At 42.7% G+C, this 22,604-nt stretch overlaps 1 protein-coding gene across 50 annotated transcripts in view; it reads left to right on the top strand.

The window, feature by feature from the left end:
• The window catches only part of Sorbs1 (sorbin and SH3 domain containing 1), a 236,592-nt gene that overhangs the window by 191,765 nt on the left and 22,223 nt on the right, over nucleotides 1-22,604 (top strand). For 29 of the 50 annotated variants that reach the window (XM_063245179.1, XM_063245182.1, XM_063245187.1 and 26 more), the window contains 7 exons: nucleotides 802-851; nucleotides 9,766-9,938; nucleotides 12,541-12,626; nucleotides 15,643-15,810; nucleotides 19,644-19,690; nucleotides 21,318-21,432; nucleotides 21,562-21,687. In XM_063245179.1, the coding sequence (XP_063101249.1) occupies nucleotides 802-851; nucleotides 9,766-9,938; nucleotides 12,541-12,626; nucleotides 15,643-15,810; nucleotides 19,644-19,690; nucleotides 21,318-21,432; nucleotides 21,562-21,687 (765 nt within the window). Of the gene's footprint in view, nucleotides 1-801; nucleotides 852-9,765; nucleotides 9,939-10,423; nucleotides 11,900-12,540; nucleotides 12,627-15,642; nucleotides 15,811-19,643; nucleotides 19,691-21,317; nucleotides 21,433-21,561; nucleotides 21,688-22,604 lie in introns of all 50 variants that reach the window. The other 21 variants (XM_063245166.1, XM_063245167.1, XM_063245172.1 and 18 more) reach the window with 2 other exon arrangements.

Below are 22,604 nucleotides of genomic sequence, written 5' to 3' on the forward strand. Positions count from 1 at the left end.
TTCTCCAGATAGGTTGTTTTCCTTTAAACAGTTGTTATTAGAGATAAGGTCATTATTAAGGATATCTTTAAAAGTTACTTTTTACATTGATTTACTCATCACAAATATCTCAAACCTTTTACATTTTTCTTTCCAAGACAACAAAAGAAACCTTAAGCCATAATTACATTGCTTTTTTTCCCTGCATGGAGCTCTTGGTGGTTTTCCCTCGTTTTGTACTGTGGCCTACAGGTTTATAAAGCATTTTCATTCCTGCTGAAATGATCAGTAGAATTTATGAAATTGCATCTCTCCTCATTTGCGTACTTCTTAAACTTTGGGCATAAACAAATTATTTTAATACAGTATTGTCTTTTGAAATCCACTTTGTATATTCTTTACCCAAATTGTTGTGTGGCCTTCTCTGGATGTGGCAGTTGCGGTGCATGAAAGGTTCTCCAGTGGCCAAGCATGGGGTTCTGAGGGCTGTGGAAATGCTGGCCAAGAGCCTGCTCTCTGTGTGACTGCTGCATGTGGCCCATGGGGGGCCATTGCCCGGGAACCTGTGGCTGAAGATCAGTGTGAATCCAGGGGCCACTGGCTGAGCCCCTCAGAAACATACCACGTGTCCTGGAAGACAAAAGAGCGGAGCCTGAGAAGTCCACTGCCCTGAAACCCTGGAGACTTCCATCTGGGTCCCTGGCCGACCAGAGGTCCTTACCTAAATGAGGATTGGAAAGCGGCTTATTTCTTTTTCTCTTGGTTTGAAATCTCTAAGGAAAAATAAATCATCTACATTTGTTTTTCTATTTTGACTTACAGAGCTCAACAGTCAGTCCCACTCCAGACATTTCTTCAGAGCCTCCTGGATAGTAAGTCACTTCACTTTGTTTACATGACTTAATGTATTAAGTATAAGAAATAGGATGAGAGAGATATATATTTTGAGCCCAAAGTGTTTCATTTGTGTCTAGAGCCTTCAAATGATGTAATTTGGTGATGGGTAGCAGTCAAACAGTGTTCACATTAGTTTTTCTTTTGTTTTCCCCTTCTCTTCTAAATTAATTTTGTGATGATTCCTACTACTTTTGATAAGTTTTTTGCTCTGTTAATGTCTTTATCTTTAGAATATGATGTTATTGGTCCATATTTAGAATCAAAGTTCTTTTTTTCCTGGATTCTTGGGAGTATAATTGGGATGGGCTGAAGTTGATATCAAGATGAAGGGACAGATAGTGGGGTTGAGTTTATGGTCTTCTTTTGGCAAATAGTATGATCATTTGGACATGTTCTACCCTACCTTGCTTGCCAAAGCAAGTACTTAGAAGAAAGACTTTCACTTGAAAGTCAGTCAGCTAAGATTTGGGCATTTCAGAGGAAAAGACAGAAAAGCTTTAACCTTTTAGGGTAGTGATCAAAAGCTCTAGCTAGATGTTAATTTTTCTACTATAAATGTGAGTGCCTTATGATTAATATACCCAGTATCTTAAGAAGCAATTGAGGGATATATATATATATATATATATATATATATATATCCCTCAATTGTCTTTTTCCTTTTTATCGGTACCAGGGATCAAACTCATGACTGCCTGCTTGCAAGGCAGGCGCTTATGCCGCTGAGCTAAATCCCCAGCCCCTGAAGGAATATATTAAACTAGCAACTAGAAGGAAAGAGTACCTGCCTTAGAGGATAGTTCATACCTTGGAGAAGAAATTCTCTTGCACCCGCTGCAGGAGCGGTGACCAGGTTCCAATATGATACAGAAGAGTAAGGGACAAAACGTAATGTTAGGACCCTCCCTCCGTGCTGCGCTCTGAGCCTGCTCCGATAAAGAGCTTCTAGGGGATTGTGTCTGCAGCTCTAAGGGTGACAACAAGGCACAGGGCTTCTAGGCACTGTATATCTGCTTTTAGAGATGAAGTCGACCAGGTAACCTGAGGCTACCTGCAGACGGAAGCCTTCCTCCTGCTCCCACCAAATTCTCCTTGGTCCCCAAGGCTGCCTGTTTGTTTTTAGCTTATCACTCTGGCAATCCTGACTGCCCCGTGCCTGCTTGGACTTTTAAACCACATCATTTTTTTCCCTTGTTGTTTCAGGATTGCCCAATGTTAACCATTTCCTCATCTTTACATCCCTAAAATGCACAAGACATAAAATACTGTTTCCAGGCTAAGTGGCCAGCTCAGTGAATTCCTTCACCTCTGCTGGGCTAAACTACTATGCTAGTTACTGTAACAGAGATGTAAATATGAACCCCTTAATAGTTTTGGGGACAATGCACACACACTCACACATAAAATGAGTACAAACAGAAGGCCAAAGTAGCAAATAAATGAAGTGGACTAAAAAAAACATTAAAAGTGTTTAGATAGCAGGTTGAAAGTATAGCTCCGGGGTAGAGCACTTGCCTAGCACGTGGGAAACCCTGGAGGTTCAATCCGTACTGTCACACATACATACAAAAAACAAGTTTGGAAAGAAAGTAGCTGCTGTGGGTTGTCAATGTTAGAGGCACAAATCTCAAAGAAAATAATTGCAATAGTTTGTTGAGCACTTACTATGCACCAGGCACTATGCTTAACAATTTGTCCACTTTATATCATTGGCTGTTACTTTCAATATCCTTTGTAAAGGTGATAAGATGGGCACACTGAGGTAGCGTGTTGCCTACGGTCCCACAGCTGGTATGTGGAGTGTTCTGATTCTAATGTGGTAGTTAGCAGAAGATGTAGGTTCTCTGGTTTTGAGTGATGGTAAAATAATGTAAGCAGCTATTTGCAATACTGGGTTAGCAGGACTGGGAGGGACTGGTGCAAAGCACTCAGAAGGGCAAAGTGTGTTAGGCTCCTTGGCTGTCCATGAAGATGTGTGATGTGTGAATTTACTAGCCATTCTTATGTGCCTCACTGAAATGGGTCTCTTGAGACTACTGTTTTTCAGCCATCACCAGCTTTTCTGAAATACTTGGCAGGAAACAATGAGTCTTTTTCTTGTACTCTTCTTCTCTCTGGATTTTTTTGTAAGCAATCAGACTTGGTATTCTTCGATTTTATTCAAATATGTACGATTCCTCATTTTGTGATTGATGAGGAAGCAGCCCAAACAGGCTGCCTGACCCAAAGGCAAGAGTGTGGTAAATGCTGCTGGGCAAATGAGTAGATCTATAACTAGCTGGATCCCAGCCTCCTGAGCAGCGAGCGGAACATGGGCCCCTTCTCTGGTGGATGAGGGTGACATATTGAAGGAAATGTTAGCTGTGTTGATCTAACCCAGGAGAGAAAGAGCCACAGGTGGCCCTTTGTGACAGCTGGTGGAGTGTTGTTGTTTTAAACCCACTTTCATGTGTTGGACAAATTGAAGTTTGTCAGTTAATCAATTAACTAGCATTAAATGTTATAATATTAAAAGAACTTAGGAACAGTGAGAAGGAAATTCACCCATAGTTCTAATACCCTAATATAGTGACCCATCATTGCTTTATAAATCTATTTTCATAGTTACCATCACAGTGTGTGTCCATTTCTGTATGTTATCTAACTAGCATATCAGACATGTAAATTAGTAGCCAGGTTACTTTCGTCATCACCTACCATTGCAGCATTGACTAGCACTGGTACCTTCTTTGCTTGACCTAAAGAGCTTTACTCTATTTGACCAGCAGGTGGCTCTCTAAGACAAGCTGCTCTTTGCTGCATGGTCTATCAGGATTCTCCCTTGACCTGGTTTAAGAATAAAACACAAATCATAACTTCAAAAATTATATGAAACATTCAAAATTCCCCTAGGAAAAAAAAACATCAGAAATATCTAGGCATTTTTAGAGTAAGTTATTCTACCAATATTTGTTGAACTATCCTAGGTACCAGACATATGAAGGTTAAGATCATAAACCGCCTGCCTACAAAAGGTTCAGATGTAATCAGTGAAAAAGATTTGTGAATAACAACCAACATCTAGTGTGCTAAATGCAATGAGGGGACCTAAAAGGTAGTGAGCACCTCTTATTTTGTGAAAGAGGAAAAGTAGACTTTATATAGTGTCAAGTAAAATCTGAACAGCAATAACACATTACACAGAGAAAAAAATAAAATTTTCTTGAAGTAAAAGGAAACTTTTGGAGGATTGTATAGACTTGCTCTCCCAAATCCACAATTAACAATTGCTTTTTACTTTTCCTGTCTGAAATCACTAAATAGGTTTGAACAGTAAATACAAGCTTCATGAGGGAGAAATGTTTTTGTCTGTTTAGTTATCAGCCGAGCCTCTTGTACTTAGAAGAGACTGACATGTATTAGATGCCCAGTAAGTACTGAGTAGTGGATGGATAGAGTGAGATCTTGTCTAGAAATGTCACGAGCAGTGATTTGTGGAGTTGATTGGAGGGAGTCAGGGCTTGAGTCTGAAGAAGCGGTGGTGTCCTTGCTGCAGGTTGTAGATGAGGCAGGAACCAGGGAGAGAGAGTGAGCAAGAGTGTTAATGTGGGATCTGTCAAGGAGGGGCAGGCAGCAGGACTCGGTGTCTAATTAGATCTGGGGAGTACAGGTGGGGGAAGGGGATGGATTCGGTGAGCTTTCTGGCTTCCGTGATAGGAAGCGGCAGAACAGAGCTGGGTTTGATTTGGGATGTGTTGGATTTAAAATGCCTGAAGTAAACCAGGTTGAGACACATAGAAAGCAAGTGAATATTTGTGTTTGGCACCTAGAAGAGTGTTCTAACAGAGAACAAATTTGGGTGTGGATTTCATGGATACTTTTATCATGCTCATTAGTTCTGTAGATGAAAGAAATTGAGCTGAGAGAAGCAGCCTATTTGAAAGTTTTTAAATGAGGTAAGATTTCCACAGGTGATCCGTATTCCTGTTGGAATCAGACTGGAATCTGGTTTTCCAGGACCCTGTCCCCTGCCTCCATAGCCCACCTATTGCCACAACCGGAAGGGGTTGGCCGTGGTGCGATTGCTCTGTTCTCTCACTTTATTCTTCCAGGGAGTATATTTTTGTTGAATTCTCTTGAAACTTAGCAGGCAGTTTTGCTCAGAGGCTGAATTTTCTGTGTTGCCTCCTCCTGACTGGCTCTGTGTAAACCCAAATCTGGATCAAGCTCGGCTGCTCAGAGCTGAGCTTTTGAGTTTGGCTTGTTTTGTTACAACAGGGGTAGTAGTCCATCTTCTCTGTGCCCCTCTCAATCCGTGGAAACCTAAGGCTGCATCTCTTCTCAACAGGGACCTTGGCAGAGGACGCCACTAGTCCTCAGTTTCCCCCTTGGAACAATGGAGCAAGCAAAATATCTTTTTCCAGCATTAGGGAACTCAAGAAGACACCTTTGAAAATGTTGTTCCAGAGCTCTTACACATTGTTTTAAAATGTTACACATCTGGAAAAAGCGTTGTTTTGTCCGTTTTGGTATCAGAAAGAAAATTGGCTGTAGCAACTCCATTCTGAGAGATTTCCTGAGTGGTGGTTTGTCTTTCTGTGGGAAACAGGAAAAAACAGCGGTAATGGGTGGAATATGGCCAGACAGCGGGCAGGCTGAGTGGTAAATCCTGACGGCTGGTGAGGTGGAGGGAAGAGGAAGGACAACTGGCCAGTTACGGCTGAGAGTCACCAGAGGATGAAGACGAACACAGGAGGGTAGGCAGGGAGCTCTTACCGAGGCTGAAGCAATTTACTGGACAGCAGGGGCAGCAGAATGAAGCTGCTTTAGGAAATTCAGTAGCGGTTAGATGAGTTTGGGGTTTTAGAAATAGGTAACTAGTGCCAAAAGCTTGCAAGCCACCACTGGGACCCCTGTAACTCTAGCTCTTTTCAGTCAGAGTGTTGGGGGTGATCTACAAGCACCCACTACAGAAAAAACCTGGCAGCTCAGAGTTGCACGGGCAGCCATTCATGTCTTTAGGCCTGGCCACTGAGCCTGGGAAAGCCAATCTTTATCTCTAGGGGTAGGGCTTTGCACTCAGGTGGGGACAAGGGACACCAGTGGAAACAACCAGCTTAAGCCTGGATTATCCTGATTCCCTGCAGTCCACCATCCATGGTAATGATTCTGGGTTACTGATGTCAGGAGCCAGGGGTCCCTAAGTAAGTTTTATACTTGGATAAAAATGTGTAAGTTCATAATGTCACATATCAAGACATACCCTTGATCAGCCTGAATGGGTCAGTTTTACTTTCAGGAAATATCCTTAATTTATTCAACAAGTATATATCGAGGGTATTCCTGAACTATGTAGTCTAGTGTGCTCCAGCAAATAAGGGCCAAACCTGAGGAAAGAGATTGCCCCCATCTTGGCCCTCTCCGAGGTGTCTCTCCAGGAGAAACGAACCTCAGAAACTCCCTGGAGACTTGCTTCATGTGCTTGCTTTTGTGCTTTAAACTTTTGAGAGTTGTTTCCTTTTCTCTGGGGTTCCCCGTAATATTTGTGTGTTGACGGAGGAAAAGGGGGAAATTATTTGATCCCTTTACCTAGACCAGAGAGGAAGGGAAGGACCTGAGGGAGTCCTGACCTCCTGAAATCAGGTGCATGAAAACCTTCGCTGGTAGTGGGTCCGGGTAAGGGCTTATCAGTGGCTGCTGTATGAGGCATTACCTGTGCTGGGAGCAAGAGGTGCTTGGTTGTTCTAAGGTGCAGACATCACTGTGTTCTGACAGAGTATCCACCACCTTTCCTGTTTCAGCCATAGGTCCCGGTGCCACTTGTGCCAGGGATGTATTCCCTGATTAGTGTCTCTTGCTATTTGCTGCCTAGCATGCATCCAGCATATGGGCCCTACAATTCCCAATTAGTGGAAGTACCAACTAAGTCCTTGTGTCCCAAGGAAATTAAACAAGATAGGGTCAGGAAAAGGAGAAAAAAGGGATTGGAAGACCACCTGAAGGGCCAGTTTTACCCCTGGCAACATTGAGTGTCCAGGGCTCTGATACTGACTGCTCAGTCAGTTCTGGGGTCTAGGCAAATCCTGTGGGAGGCTGAAATAGACCTGTTAGGTGCCAAAATCTGTTGTTAACTGGAGAGGCTCCTTGCCTTTGATAAGTTACTGGAAGACTAAGGTACATATTTATAGGAAAAAGCTTTAAGAAAATGATATCTTGAGGAGCTGACAAAGATCAGGTCAGCCCTTAACAGTGAAGAGTAAGCCTGCTGGAGAAGACTGCAATTTGAATAGATGGCAGAGGCTCACTCTGGTGAGGGAGTCTAGATTGGCGCACTTCCACAGGGAGGAACCCAATCTTTAAGGAGGAGCTGGTGGGCTGGGGTCCAGTTGCTCCTTATCTCAGTCCTACTTTCCTAGTTCTGGAATCCTTGTGGCAGGAAGGGCAGTTCTGTTCCTATGAAATGAGTATCTCTGTAGTGGTTTCAGTCATGTGGAGTTCTGCTTTTCCCTGGCATCTAGGTGATCACAGTAGATGTTTAGGACAATGGCTGGAGGCTTCTGGAGATAATGGGATGTCCCTGTATCTTATTTTGGTGTTCTTGTTTTTGAGGGAGATGATATGCAAGTTCTGGGCTAAGCAGCCTCATTTTGGCAACTTTTAGACACTGCCTAAGTGATCAACATACCCATTAGCAGGGCTGAAAAGGGATTTGACCCAAAGATTTGCAGTAACAAAGGGTAGAAAATGAAAGTCAAGCTTTGTCTTGCTCTTAGTTACCTGTTGGGCATCTGTACCCCCCAATACAGAGTCATAGCTTTTAGCAAAAATGGCTTTAGGTCCTGACTGTCCTAGAAGAAAACAAAAATCATGCTTTTAATGAGTAGCAGGCAAGGGCCTAGGACACTTCCTGTCCATAACCCTGTGGTGGTCTCTGACTATGTTATTACTGGATCTCTGATGAACATGCAGCTCTGTAGGTTTCTGTGCTGCCCAAGAGGCAGTGGCTCACTCAGGAGCCAGCGGGAGTTCAAGAATGCCCCTGCTGCACTTATGTCATTAATCTTTTGTCTAAAACAGCCGCTGAAACCCTAAACACAAATGAAAAGTAAAATAAAAGTATGATAATAGGAAATAGGGAGATAGATCTTTCTCAAATGGGAAGGAACCAAGGGATAGAGGGAGGGGGAGAAGGAGAGAGGAAATGGATTAAAAAAAAAAAAAAAGAAATACATGTACCAAGTCTCCACAGGGAATGTAATCATTATGTACTGCAAATATTTACTAATGAAAACAAAAACTGAGGGAAAATTCAAAAATAATATGAACATTTTGTTCCTTGAAAAAAAAGAAAATATAACCCATGTGGCATCTGATGGCATAGCTGGGATTCCAGCACTTTCATCCTGCTAACCTGGCCTGCTTTGCAGGGTTATCCAGTCTCTCAGTGCTTCATATTTTCATCTAAAAAATAGCAGGAGTAGGACTTATCCTGAGGCACTGAGCATAGTACCTACCACATGGGACATCTTGGCAAGGGGCAGATAGATTTATTTATTGCCATCATTGTGGTAACTCAGAAACTAGAGTTATACATAGAAGGAAGGGATTACTTTGTGGAAGGTAAAAAATCTTCTATTACTGATAGTTAGTAAAAAGATAGATGGACAGATAGGTGATAAAATAAATGCAGCCTGGTATTCCCTTATAGAATCCAGGTAAAGAGAATGTGTGTGTCTACTTTTATTATTCTTTAAGGTTTTCTGTATGTTTGACATATTCATAGTAATGGATTCATAGTAAAAAGGTTGGATGAAGGAATTCCATCAAGCTCTAAAGATCTTCAGAACTGCCATATCCACCCCACCACCAGTGGACTGAATTCAGTATGATTGAAAGCAGCATTGAAGAAGCCTATGTACTTTTGTGAAAAAGAAAATGTGCATGTACCAGTGTCAGGGTTAATGTCTCAGTAGGTGAAGCTGTGGAAAAGTGGGATTAGAGGAGGACGGGGTCAGTGACTAAAAACTTCTGGTTTTTTTCTGTGTTCCATTTCATTCCAAAAAGAACTTGTAGTAACTTGAAAATTAGTTAGATTTTAACAAAAAAAATTAAATGAAAGATGTAAATGGGCAATAATTTATGCACATGATACATGTCATAAAGTTCTGAACAAAAACTCTAAAAAATGAGTGCAAAATGTGACTGCAATGCTGGGCCTAGTGGCATGCACCTGTAGTCTTGTCTACTCAAGAAGCTGAGGTTCACTCCAATTCAAGTGTTTGAGGCCCGTCTGGGTAAGGTAGTGAGACCCTATCCTGGGTGGTGGTGGTGAGGTTTAGCTGTCATAATAGAGCAAATAAGAGGATGAAGAATCCAAGATTCAATTTTGCTTGGTTGCTGATTTTTCTAGTCATCCAAAATGGCTGGACTTCTCTTTTCACAACTGATATTAATATTATGTCACTAATATGTAAAAATCTATAAAAATTATCCAAGTAGTGGACTTTAAGTCCATGGCTACCCACATGTTGGAGCCATGTCCCCTCTACCCATGTCCTTTATCACCTTACGTGCAGCACTGGATGTCCAGCCTCCTCCATCCCTTCTGTCCACTCTCCTCATAGCCACTCCCTGCCACGCTCCACAGACAGTGTTTTACAGTTATTCTTTTAAAGCCTGAATGCACTCATCTCAATAAACTGATTTCTGAACAGTCAGGGCCCCAATGGCTTGTCTTTGTAGATATCCACGTTGAAATCAGAATGCTCTTTGGAAAGAACATTGTTTGATTATGGTGTCAGGAAGTATGTGCCTTGTCCTTAGCTGGTGATGTGATTTTAGAAACATGGAGAAAAGGCTAACTGTTGTTATCTTCCCCTTCTCTCTCTTTTGCAATTACCTTGTTCATAGTATATATTCTTCCAACTTCCATGCAGTGAAGAGGGAATCGGATGGGGCTCCAGGGGATCTCAGTAGCTTGGAGAATGAGAGGCAGATTTATAAAAGTGTCTTGGAAGGTGGTGACATCCCTCTCCAGGGCCTGAGTGGGCTCAAGAGACCCTCCAGCTCAGCTTCCACGAAAGGTAATTAACAGAGTGAAGCTTGGCAAGCCTCTGGCTCTCACACACCCGAGTCAGCAGCAGGCGGACCTCCAGCACCCGGGACAAGCTCTGCTTAGTCCCCGTCCATATGCAGGCCTCGGAGTCCTGGTGTCTCCTCCCTTATTTTCTCGCCGGCCATTTTTCTTTCTAGTGTTAATGGTTTCCCATCGTCTGGACCCCAGCCTTGCTCTCTCTGAAGCATTTCTCTCCTTTTTGTTCTAATTCCCTTCTCTAGATATTAGCTGAGCTTCAGCCTTTCCTAACTGGCAGGGTGGCCATTTCTTTTGTTGCATCTTTGCACCTGCTTTGCAGCACAGATTATTTTGCTTCCAGACATCAATGGAAATTTTTTAAAAGCCCTTAACGACAAATGAGCATGTTACCTCTCCTTTTTTTAAGTTTTATTTATTAGCAGCTTTCAGCTTTAACCTAATGGGTCTGTTTATTTTATTCTGCATGCTTACCAGTGGATCGTAAAGGTGGGAATGCTCACATGATTCCTTCATCTTCAGTTCATAGCCGAACGTTTCACACTAGCAATGCAATAGGCCCTGGGTGTAAACACAAGAAGCCCCTGTCCGCTGCGAAAGCCTGCATTTCAGAGATCCTTCCTTCCAAATTCAAACCTAGGCTCTCTGCTCCCAGCGCTCTTTTGCAGGAACAGAAGAGTGTCCTGTTGCCCTCAGAGAAGGCTCAGAGCTGTGAGAACCTTTGTGTGTCTGTTTCTTTGAATGATTCCAAAAGAAGCCTCCCCCTTCAGGTTGGGGGAAGCATTGAGAACCTACTAATGTGCTCCCGGCGGGATTATGACAGCAAGTCCAGCAGCACCATGAGCCTCCAGGAGTATAGCACCAGTACCAGGAGGCCCTGCACCCTCTCCAGGAAGGCTGGGCTGCACTTTACCATGTTCTACCGGGACATGCACCAGATCAACAGAGCCGGCCTTTCCCTGGGATCTATCTCCTCCTCGAGTGTGCGGGATCTTGCCTCCCACTTTGAAAGGAGCAGCCTGGCACTGGCCAGGGGTGAGCTAGGGCCCAGCCAGGAGGGCTCAGAACACATCCCCAAGCATACCGTCTCTTCCCGCATCACTGCTTTTGAGCAGCTTATTCAGCGGTCCCGATCCATGCCATCCCTGGACCTGTCTGGAAGGCTGAGCAAGTCCCCCACACCTGTGCTGTCCAGGAGTGGATTGGCCTCAGCCCGCTCAGCCGAGTCCCTCCTTGAGTCAACTAAGCTCTGTCCTAGGGAGATGGATGTGATGAACACCAGCAGAGTCTATGCTGCCCCCACGTGTAGCAATATAGCAGACCACGCCTTGGGCTTCCGGGGCCTCGAGCCTTCTGAGCCCCTCTCTACTTGCTCAGATGAGCTGGACCACTGTTCAAATATCTCCAGTGACAGCAGAGAGGGCAGCGGCAGCAGCATTCATGGAGACTTCCCCAAACATCGCCTCAACAAGTGCAAGGGAACCTGCCCTGCCTCTTATACCCGCTTTACCACCATCCGGAAGCACGAGCAGCAGCAGTCCTCTAGGCAGCCAAACTGGCGCTTGGATTCCAGGGGTGACAAGAGCGTCTTCCTAAGGAATATCTACTTAATGAGCCCCCTCCCTTTTCGGTTGAAAAAGCCCCTCCAGCACCACCCTAGGCAGCCTTCCCCTGCTGACTCCTCGGGCTTCCTGGTGGGCCAGAAGCCAGAGGCCCCCAGTCAGCCCCATCTGGACCAGGCTGCCTCAGCAGGGAAGCCCTTGGTTCCCACCCGCCTGTCTTCCCGACACACCATGGCTAGGCTTAGCCACAGCTCAGAACCCCCTCAGGAGAGACCTGTGGTCCTGGAGGACTGTTCACGGGCCATTAATAATGGGAACTCTGTGCCATGCTCAGACCACGGGCTGGACAGGAACAACAACCCTCAGAGTGAGCTGGCTCCATCCCGTGGAGGTGGCATTCTGTGTGTTTGACCGGTCTCACCTCCCCTGTCTCTGCTTTGCTTGCTTTGTCTCTTCCTCCTATGTGCCTTTGGTGCTCATTTTCTGCTCTGTCCTTTACTTCTGTTTGTTTTGCTTGGCAATTAATCATGGCTCATAGTGGCTGCACTTCTTTAAAAACAGAGTCCCATGTCATGTAGACTAACCACCAAACTGTTTTGAAAGAAAAATTGGCCGTTTAGCTCATCTGAGAAATGTGTTCGTTTTGAACTCCCAAACCCCTGTTTGTTTGCGCCAGTCCCTGACCCACCTGTGGTTTTTTGAGAGGCAGCCTTTCTCTGTGGCCCTGTGTGTGTGAGTGTATAGTTTGTCCCTATGAAAGCCTGCACGCCTCTTTGTAGGGACACTTAAAGAATGTCCTTTCCTTTTGCTTTTTGATGAGTTTCTTTGTGTTTAACTAGTTTGCAAGTAAATCCAAAACTCAAGAGGGAAGGGTGGATTGGATGTTTTTTTCTTCAGAATTTGATTATTGATCATTGATCAACAATAACTATAAATATTTGATATTTATAACACAAGAAAGATAAAATCTTTTTCTAACCTGGTTTCCCACTAAACTTTTTTCTGCTTTAACTCTACTTTGTTGTTTTGAAGATTCAGAGTCACCAAGACATTTTATACCAGCTGATTACTTGGAATCCACAGAAGAATTCATTCGAAGACGTCATGATGACAAAGAGGTAAATTTCATTATTTAAATCTCTTAACTCTTGTGCAGAAAAAGACCATAAAGGAAGTAAACATTCTAGACACCAGTTAGAAAAGTAACAAATGATTTCAAGCAAAGATTGGGGTTTTAATGGTGACTTTTTCTCCTTTAATTTACTTTTTTAAAAATGGGACTGATTTCCTCACAGGCTTTCAGTTACAAATGCCCAGCTGGTACTGCTGCATAGGAGATAGAAAAAAAGGTTTTCCACTGCTGCACCAGATGCATCATAAACTGGGAGCTAAAGTTCACCCTTTGTTCCTCCTCCCATTCCTCTCCTGTTTTGTAAGGAAGTCTACCCACAGATTTCCATTGCTGTCCACCCTTCTGTTGGCACAAAGCATAGTTCAAATTGGAAAGGATGCAGCAGGAAAAAGAGAAAAGTGAAAAATAGTAATAATACATTTTATAAAACAAGTTGAGCAAATTTCCTATAACTCTATTACTTTTAATTAGGAAAGGAAATATCCCAAGTTTTAGTAAGCCTCAGGTGAAAACCTCAGAACTGGCTATGTCCATGCAGCTACTGAAATACCTGTACAGTGGTATGACTGGCAGAGTCTAGCAAAGAACCCGTTCTCCCGGGGATCTGCACATCAGCCATTGAATGGACAAGATCACATGCCTCTGCTGTTTTAAAACATTATAAAGTGTATTTTCATTTTCCCAAGAAAAGAGATCCTGTCCATTAAACCAGCTCAGTGTCTGTTTTCCTGTAAAAGGAAGCTATACTGAATTAAACGATGGAAGAAATTTTTGGGAATGATGGCAGTGGGGGATGATATCTATACAACTTGGTTCCACCTCCTGTTTCTATGCTGCTCTGTCTTGAGTCATTCTAGAGTTCAGGTGGAATTTCCTTAAGGATTAAGGATACGGTTGACTTTGTAATGATTTTATAATCATTGCTATCAGATAGTGAGACAAATGACAAAAAGAAATGATCATACTTCCCAATCACCAAGCACAGTTTACTCAGTAAGATACTACACTTGCCCATGGGAAGAAGCAAGAAGAAATATTTGATATACAGAGTTTTTTTCTAATTAGGAAATTCAAAACTCACTAATAATTGTTCACCAGGACACGAAACAGATTCATTTCTGTAGGAGTTTCTTAAATATTTCTTATCACCAAGATACAAAATTTCCATGTATATAGGCCTAAACTGCTGTGATAAAGAAAGATGAAATTCAATCTTAGTAGTAAAACTCTAGGATCTGACATGGAAGATGTAGAATTCTTACTTACAAAATGGTCATATTTTATTTGATTTAACAATTGGCATATTAGAAGTTGCACACAGAATATGAGTAGCCTGTTGCCAGAAGGATGTCAAATGATAAACCCTAAAATTGTTTGTCTTTACTGACATCTTTTGGTTTATGTGATTAAGCTTCAGGCTTGATGGATTTAATGAGGTCAGATTTAAGCACTAGATTGGGTGTGTGCTTCGGCAGCACATATACTAACCAGTAGGTTGGAAACTGGCTGCTTTTGAAGCTGGCCTCCACCGGTAATACTCAACTTTGGTCAAAGCACCAGAGTTTTTGTTGTTGTTGTTGTTGTTTTGTTTTGTTTTTTAGCAGCAAGGATGTGTGGCAGCCGCAAGCACAAGTCCATTCTCATAGGTACAGGAAAGACTCACTTCTCAGCAGCAGGAGTGTTGGTCTGAACTTTTTATGCAAATGCCTTATTATTAACACTGATTGGGATGGCTTTTCAGAAAATAAAAACATGTCAATCCTAGAAGGGTCATCTGTGGTAATTTAGCCAGCCCTTTATTTTACCCAGGAAGGGACCACAGCAAGGGAGTGGCTTGACCCTAGCCACCTAACAAGTTAAATTATACCAGAGGCAGAACTGCAAATCAAGGCTCCAAGTTTCAGAGCACTGTGCTTTGAAGAGCACTTTGCTGTCTTTTCTCATTTAATTTTTTTTTTTAATTACACAAGGTCTCTTTATATAGTCCAGACTGGCCTTGAACTTAGAGAGATCTTCCAGACCAAACCCAGCTGTCATTTAATCTTTACGTTTTACTGAGCCCCAGAAATCTCAGATCCTGGAGAAAAACTGGGACTACCAACCTTTGGGGCTAGATATCACAGAAGGCCTTTAATTGCCTGCTGGAAAAACACTAATGCTTTATTGAACGTGTTAAGAATTTTAAGTTCTAATTAATACTTTTCTATAAAGAACATTACTTCCAGGAATATAAGACTGCTATGGTATAAGGAAATACATTAAGATATTCTATAGAGCTGTTTCAATAGCCATTGAGGACATTTGATAAGCAGCATTATTTGATTATTTCAAAAGGTCTTTAAAAATAGAGCTAGATAACTATTTTTATCAATTCATGCCAGATAGCAGTATTCTTAGTTTATATTCTATACCATTCCCTTAAGCTCAGATTCATTTTGCCTAGTGGAGAATAGTTCAGTTAGACAATAAGGTTCTCAGTCAACCATGTACTTATCCTTTTGTGTATTTCCTAAGGCCTCCTAAAAATTGTGCCTAGAGGGATTGCTGGCTGCCCAAGGAGGGAAGGCACCTAAATAAGCAGCTCCACTCTGAAGAATCTATTAGGCAACAGATACAGGAAGCACAAAAATGACCTGGTTGTCAGATGGTGAGATCCCATAGCTCACAGCATAGGTGTGATGTTGGCAGGAGGACTCAGCCAGCCCTGCTATTGGACTACACTGGGGGAATGGATGATGGGCTCAGTGGGGAGGGATGACATAGCCTCCTGCTGCCCACCCAGGGTGCTGTAGTGCCCTGGCTGTGCCACTGGCTGACCTGGTAACTCCTTCCTAGAGTGTGCACGATGGTTATGATGGGAGCACGTTGATTGTAGACAGACGACTCTGACAGCTCACCCTACCTACTCACCCAGAACCTTCTTCCTTAGTTATTTTTATTGGCAGCGTTCCAGTACCTTAGATCCAATGATTCACTGCCCATTTTATGCAATTTCATGGCAGAAACTTTTAGCGGACCAGAGACGACTTAAGCGCGAGCAGGAAGAGGCCGACATTGCAGCTCGACGCCACACGGGCGTCATCCCGACTCACCATCAGTTTATCACTAATGAGCGCTTTGGGGATCTCCTCAATATAGACGATACCGCAAAAAGGAAATCAGGGGCAGAGGTCTGTTTTGGTCACCTGAACTGCTGCTTGACCTAAAGCAATGTTCGCCTCCCTTCAGCATTGCATTCTGTAGGCCAGTTTAGTTCTCCAAACAGCACCTTCATCCCGGCTTCCCTTGGCCTTGCTTTGGCTCTTTTGCGGCTGGTGAATGGACATGAGCCCCCTTATGTCCTGTGCTCTGTATGTTCAAGCATGCCTGGCTGTGGGGCTGGGATCTGCTGTCGCACACCCCTCATGCATGCTTAGAGCTTTCATGAGTCAGCCTCTCCATCCTGCATTTTATCATGATACTGTGTGGCTTGCGCATTTGCTTAGGCACCATATACCTTAGGTTATATGTGTTGATAGCAATAGTGTGGACAATTATAAGATTTTTTATAGAGATGGTTAATGAAACATTATGGAAGTTTAGCTACTGATACTTTATGCCATTTGCAAAGATCTCAAAACTTAATGACATTAGTATTGAAATATCAGAGAATAATATTGCTTTTCAAGTACGGATGGATTGTGTGAATTGCTCAGGAGTCCTGCAGCATCTCACTGAGGAATTATGAAAACCACAGACTTACCCTGAGAATAAACTCTCAAGAGTAAGCTACTTCTCTGAGAGACATTTCATTTGTCTCTCTAATGTTGACATTTCTCAACTTAGTTTACAAAACCTTCGTATTATAGTGGAATGAAAAAAAAAATCCTGAAATGACTTTTACCCAGGTCTTGGCCAACATGTTGGAAAACTTATGCTGGCCAAATGCTGCTTTTTGGGGCAGAGTTTATGTTTCGCCGTATAAACCTTCGGTAGCCTGCTGCTGCTGGTCTCTGCATGGGGAGTGCATGTGTCTGGAAGTTGGAGTGGGGTTAGAATGTGAGAAAGTGACACCCACCATATGTCTTTTACTATATAACGTTTCAATATGGTAGGTTAATATTCACGTTTCTATCTTTCGAGTGACAGAAATGTCACTGCCTTCTTTAAAAAAAATAGAAGGAAAAGGAAATAAAGAAGTGAAGCTGGGAAGGGGAAGTCCTAAAGTGTGGAGAAAAAGAAAATGCAGCAGAAGCCAAAGTCAACAAGTGTTACTCAGCGGCCAGCCTTCAGCCTTCAGCATTGCAGCTGCCGCTCAGAGCAGTCCTACTCTGAGGGTCGTGGTGCTGGCTCATCCTCACTACCTGGCTACCTGCCTGTGAACGAGGAGGGAGATGGCGCTGTGCACAGGCATGCTAGAGATACATGTGAATGCAAACGCAGTGCGGAGGAGCTAACACTGCACAGAGGTGGGCGCTCTCCCTAAGGAGCCCTACCTCCCTCCAGTAGCAGCAGTTCCTGTTTTTGATTGTTAGAACCTCCTGGAGGCTTGTTAAAAAAAATTCCATTTACAAAAGTTTCTGATTCTGGGATGGGGCCTAGAATTTCCAGGTTCTTAAATGATGTTGATGATGCCGGTAAAGGGGCCACATTTAGAGAATCAGTGCCCTCGAAATTAACTGATAGAGTTAATAAGTAGAAATCAACAAGAAAATAGAGATCAGCAAGCACCAGGTAGATGAGACTGCGTAGATGCATTCCTGTTTACTAGAACTAGAGTGGCCACTGATTTTGTGTAAGGCTCCATGGCAGGAGAAACAGGATTGTCTAGACTGTGGGTGAACTGTTAGTGGCAGGATCTCCCCTTACTTGTAGTTGTGTCTGTCCTGGAGTAAGCATCACAATGCTGTGGGAAGTGGAAGCAAACAAGAATTTGGTGTCAAGAGCAACAGAAGAAGAAAAAGGAGCTGGTCTTCTTTGTACAGCTGTATGTGGGTCTGAAAATGTCACTAGATTCACAGTTGCTCAGTTTTGAGTAACCATGAATTCCTTTTAATGGAAATTACTAAGCCACACCAATTTACAAATTGAACAGACAGTTTACAAATTAAATACTCCTGGTACAATTCTGTTAGTGTAGTTGATAGGTAACATTGTTTAATTGAACTCAGTCACCATTCGAAGTGTGAATATCTGCTGCTGATATAAGTTTCTTAGTGCTCACCCAGCTCTACAACTGGGTGACACAGGGTGCTCTGGACCATCCACATTTTTTTCAGATGGAATGTCTGTAAAATTTTTCTTTACAATTTTTGTCATTGAGTTCTTTCTTTTGTACTTTTCTAAGCACAACTGATTCTTTTGTTTTTCATCGTACTAGACATTGAACCCAGGAACCTATGCATGCTACACAGCTCTCCACCACTGAGCTATATCCCCAGCCCTTTGTTTTTTTTTATTTTATTTTAAGACAAGGTTTTATTAAGTTGCCCATAACTGGCCTTGAACTTGTAGGCCTCCTGCCTCAGCTTCCTGAGTAGCTGGTATAATAGATGTGTGCCAGCACATCTGGCTCCTATAACTGTTAGATTATGTTAATGGTTACAGATAGACACAAATATTAAAATTGTGTAGCATTAATGTGATTGTGTAGTATTAACGTTATAATATGGTCATTCAGTTGGCCCCTAATATGTATGTGTAGAAACAGACACATCAACCTGAAAATACAAACTTAAAAATTCCTGTAAAGGATTCATGATTGCTGATTTCTACAAGCATGAGAAGACTGGAAATATGGGGCATATCCCTGAAGGATTAAAATCTAAAACCACATTTGATGAAACTTTTAAATACCATTTTTTTCTCACCTTAAGTGTTTCTTTTTTTTTTTTTTTTCCTTTCCACTCTCCTTGTGTCTTCTAACGTAGAAGAAGACATGTAATTTGATTTTCATCGTGTTGTTTGGCCAGTCCAAAAGATCCTAGAAGTTGAAGAATCTGGAGCTGCTCCTCGCTGGGGGCAGAATTATGCTGAAAGCCAAAAATAGTTGTTCATGTATATAATTTCTAACCCCTGTGTCCTTTTAAATATTATTATTTTTAAAGATGAGGAAGAAAGACATGCAAATAAATATGATAAAAGTGAGCTTGCTAGAAGTGGAGCTGAAGAAATTGACAGCGAAGAGGGTTTAGCGGAGATGTGACAAATAAATTTTCCTGCCTGGAGCAGGAAGCATATCATAGAGCCAAAGCAGTTAAGTAAAAGCAGGAAACTTGACCCAAGGCCTCAACCCATGTCAGCAGTTCTAAGCAGCTGGATCTGAAGGACAGTTAAGCGCCCACGCCAACACGAAAGAGAACTTGAGAAATGTTCTCTGTGCTCCTAGTGATGATGCATAGAGTGAAGGAAAGGTGAAGTTAGAGGGCACCTGCAGGAACTGGAAGTTGGAGCTGACCAGGGTAGATGTGCGTGGACAGTGGGCAGGCCTGATTTAATGACAAACGTGATGAGAGCATGGAGCTGTGACAGAGGCTGACCTCCAGGCCTGAGTGTCTGGGAGAACAGGGCTACCTCAGGAGTGGTGTCTCGGTCTGGATGGTCTCATAGATCATAAGAAATACGCAGAGTTGGGTATGACATGAGAGGTGTGTCGGCTCTGTCTTCATGCAGACCAAAATTCAAGTCAGACTAGTGGCTGCCCCTGAGGAGTGAGACAGTGGGAAAGGAACATCTCAGGTCTTCTGACTGACTGGTTTTTTTAATAGCCAGTGTCATGTTTTAGGAACCACTGTTTCTTTCAGACATAGATTCTGGCCCTCACTGAGTGAATTCTTGTGATTACTCACTGGCTAAGCATCCATCTAATGGGCTGCAGAGGTTAGACACTGGAGTTCTTCCAAGATGTCTATGTCAGAATGAACTTGTCAGTGTGAAGTTTTCTGCTTTGCTTTTTAGAAACTTGTGAAAATGCATTCTTTTCATTGTTCATGAATCATGATTGTAACATGTTTCTTGTGTTTAGATGAGACCTGCCAGAGCCAAATTTGACTTTAAAGCTCAGACACTAAAGTAAGTGCCACCAGTCACATTTATTTGCCTTCTTACCTATCTTTTTGAGATACAACAGTACACTTGTAGAATGAAGTTGGAGAAATACAACTGGGATTAAAAATAAGAGAAGAATTTATGAGTGTTGATTAAAGTATATTTCATATGGTAACTCATGTACCCGTAGGTATCAAGGCTGAATTCTATGGAGCAGGTGTGGTTATCATCCCCACTGAACAAATGAGGAAACTGAGGGTCTTCAGCATAAAGAAACTTGGGGCAAAATAATTAACCAAGTTTTTCTTTCCCTGGGACATTTCAGATCTTGTGTTGTGCTTAGGTATACAGTGATATTCCAGAAAAGACATGAAATATAGCAGGCTATTGTTACCCAAGCCTTCTTACCACCAGACCTGGTCCATGGTTCTCTGGGAGCTGAGGTGTGGTCCACAGTGCAGGAAAGATGGAAGCCACAGAGACACTGTGTGTATATTTTCAGTGGCTACAACTACATACATCTCCAAGTTGTTTCCTTTCATATGAGTTGCCCTGCTACTCAGGGTAGCAGACTAAGAAGCCTGTGCATCTCTAGCAGGGGTGGATATGCAGAGAGTCTTGCTCCTCCCTGTGTCCACAGTTAGAGATAAAAAGAGGGGAAAGTCAGAACATCTCAACGAGGAATATGGCAAAAATGTGCCTGGAGACATTCCTTTTGATAGGGGCAAATGCTACAGACCCTCTTTCCTCCCCTTTGGGGACTGAGATCCTCTTTCTAATTCAAGCCCCACAAAGCCACCTCATGCTTTTATTTAGCACAAGATCTAGTGGGCAAAGTTTTCCACATGTGCCCTGTTGTTTAGCCAGCCTCTCTCATGTCCCCTGGGACTTCCTGGCACATTGCAAAGGTCATGCCCCTCCAGTGTACACTCAGAGACCTTTCTTCCTGTGTTGTTGCTTTTATACATAGGAGAACTGTCATTTTAATTCATGAAATTTCAGGTTACAATTTTTATTCTCTTCTTAAGCTTTTATTTTGTTTATAGTTTCTCTCCTTGTCTCACTTTAGGGAGGGGTGGGGCAGGGCCTCTCTACATAGTTCAGCCTGGCCTTGCATCTCCATGTAGCCCAAGTTGGCCTCAAATTCACAGCAATCCTCCTGCCTCAAACTCCCGAGTGCTGCGATTATGGCCATGTGCCACCACACCTGGCCTAAGGATAACTTAAAACAATTCAGGCATGTTTTGCTGGACAAGAAGTAGAGAGATGTAAAAGAAAAAAGCATTTTTTCTTCATTTAATAAATATCAATTAAGATAGTTGAGTGCATTGCTATGTGGTATGTCAGTATTCTAAGCAGATAGCATTCACAAAAAATGCACTGAGCAAACAACAATAAACTAATAAGGCTTCTGAGAACTTTCAAGTGCTACTCAGTTTGTGTGTTAATACCCCTCCTGCAAAAGACTGGACAAAATGTGCCACGTGATGTGATTTCCTGAACAGTGGTTTTCTGTCAGATTTGACCCCCCTCCCCATAATCTGTCCTCTTTGACTCTGCTTGAAATCTCCTTTTGCTAATATCAAGTACCTTAGCCTTGCATAATATGTATTGAAGCATCTACTAAAATGTTCTGACCCTCTGTCAACAGGGAGCTTCCTCTGCAGAAGGGAGATGTTGTTTACATTTATAAGCAGATCGATCAGAACTGGTATGAAGGAGAGCACCACGGCAGAGTGGGAATCTTCCCGTGTACCTACATTGAGGTACTGTAGCCCTTTGTCATTGTAAGGAAAAGCCAGGCATGCTCAAAGCACCATTATTTACTGAGTACTTGTGTTTTGCTCCCTTCTGTTCATCTTCCTCTTTTGCCTCTTTTTTTTTTTTTCCCTCAGCTTCTTCCTCCTGCGGAGAAAGCTCAGCCCAAAAAGTTGCCGCCTGTGCAGGTTTTGGAATATGGAGAAGCTGTTGCGAAGTTTAACTTTAATGGTGATACACAAATAGAAATGTCCTTCAGAAAGGCAAGCTGCCCTCTCTTCGTGTGCTTTGGCACTCTTCTGGGTAGTGCCATTAATGTGGGGAATGTGACATTGGTGTTGTCTGCAGTCTGTACCATTAAGTAATGTACGCTGTTAACACTTGAGTAAGGGCAATAGGAGAATTTTATGAGGTCAAATGTTTTGAAACTAAACTTAACCACATTAAGTTCACTGATTTAAGGCAATATTTCTAGAACCTTAGACATCTTTCATAAATGGCCCAACCAGTATTTAGTGAACATTTAATGCTGTGGTGAACACTGTGTTGGTTTATAGTCCATTAATAGCAGCAGGAATTTGAGAATCATTGAATTCAAAACCTACAGATTATCAGTGGTGTACTTTGGGACGTGTTAAATGCTTTTCCTGAGCTCTCATCACCACACATATAAAAATGGAGATAAATGGCTCTCCCAGGGTGGTTGTAAAAGGCCTAATGTGAGACTGCCAGCATGGTGTGTGCATCTGCTTGGTGCTCAGTAAGCAGAAGCTGCCAGTGTTACCACCATCTTGTTGCCTGGGAGGAGCTCGGCATGTTGATTGTGAACACACTCACACTGAGCAGGGGACATCTTCCCAGGGATTCAAAAGCACTCTATGTGTCAGATTCTCTGGAAGCAACCTAATTGCCCAGCAGCAGGGAATCAGTAATTGAATCATTCATGTGTGTAGAATTCCCCATACTGATCCATGAAGCTGTACAACACTGTTAAAAATTTAGAATTATGTTACTTGCTAAAGAAAGAGGTTCAGTATTTATTGTCAGTCTAAAAACAAAGCATAGGGAAAGGGAAGTACAGTTCATACTCCATTTGCATAAGAAAAATGTGGGCAAGTATAATTCACGTGTGTAAGATTACATGTGGAAGGTGCATATGTTCTGATATTGTTTTCTCCAA

The sequence above is a fragment of the Cavia porcellus genome, unplaced genomic scaffold (assembly GCF_034190915.1).
Source record: "Cavia porcellus strain 051 isolate PalLab524CR breed Dunkin Hartley unplaced genomic scaffold, mCavPor4.1 scaffold_2, whole genome shotgun sequence".
Taxonomy (NCBI): Eukaryota; Metazoa; Chordata; class Mammalia; order Rodentia; family Caviidae; genus Cavia; species Cavia porcellus.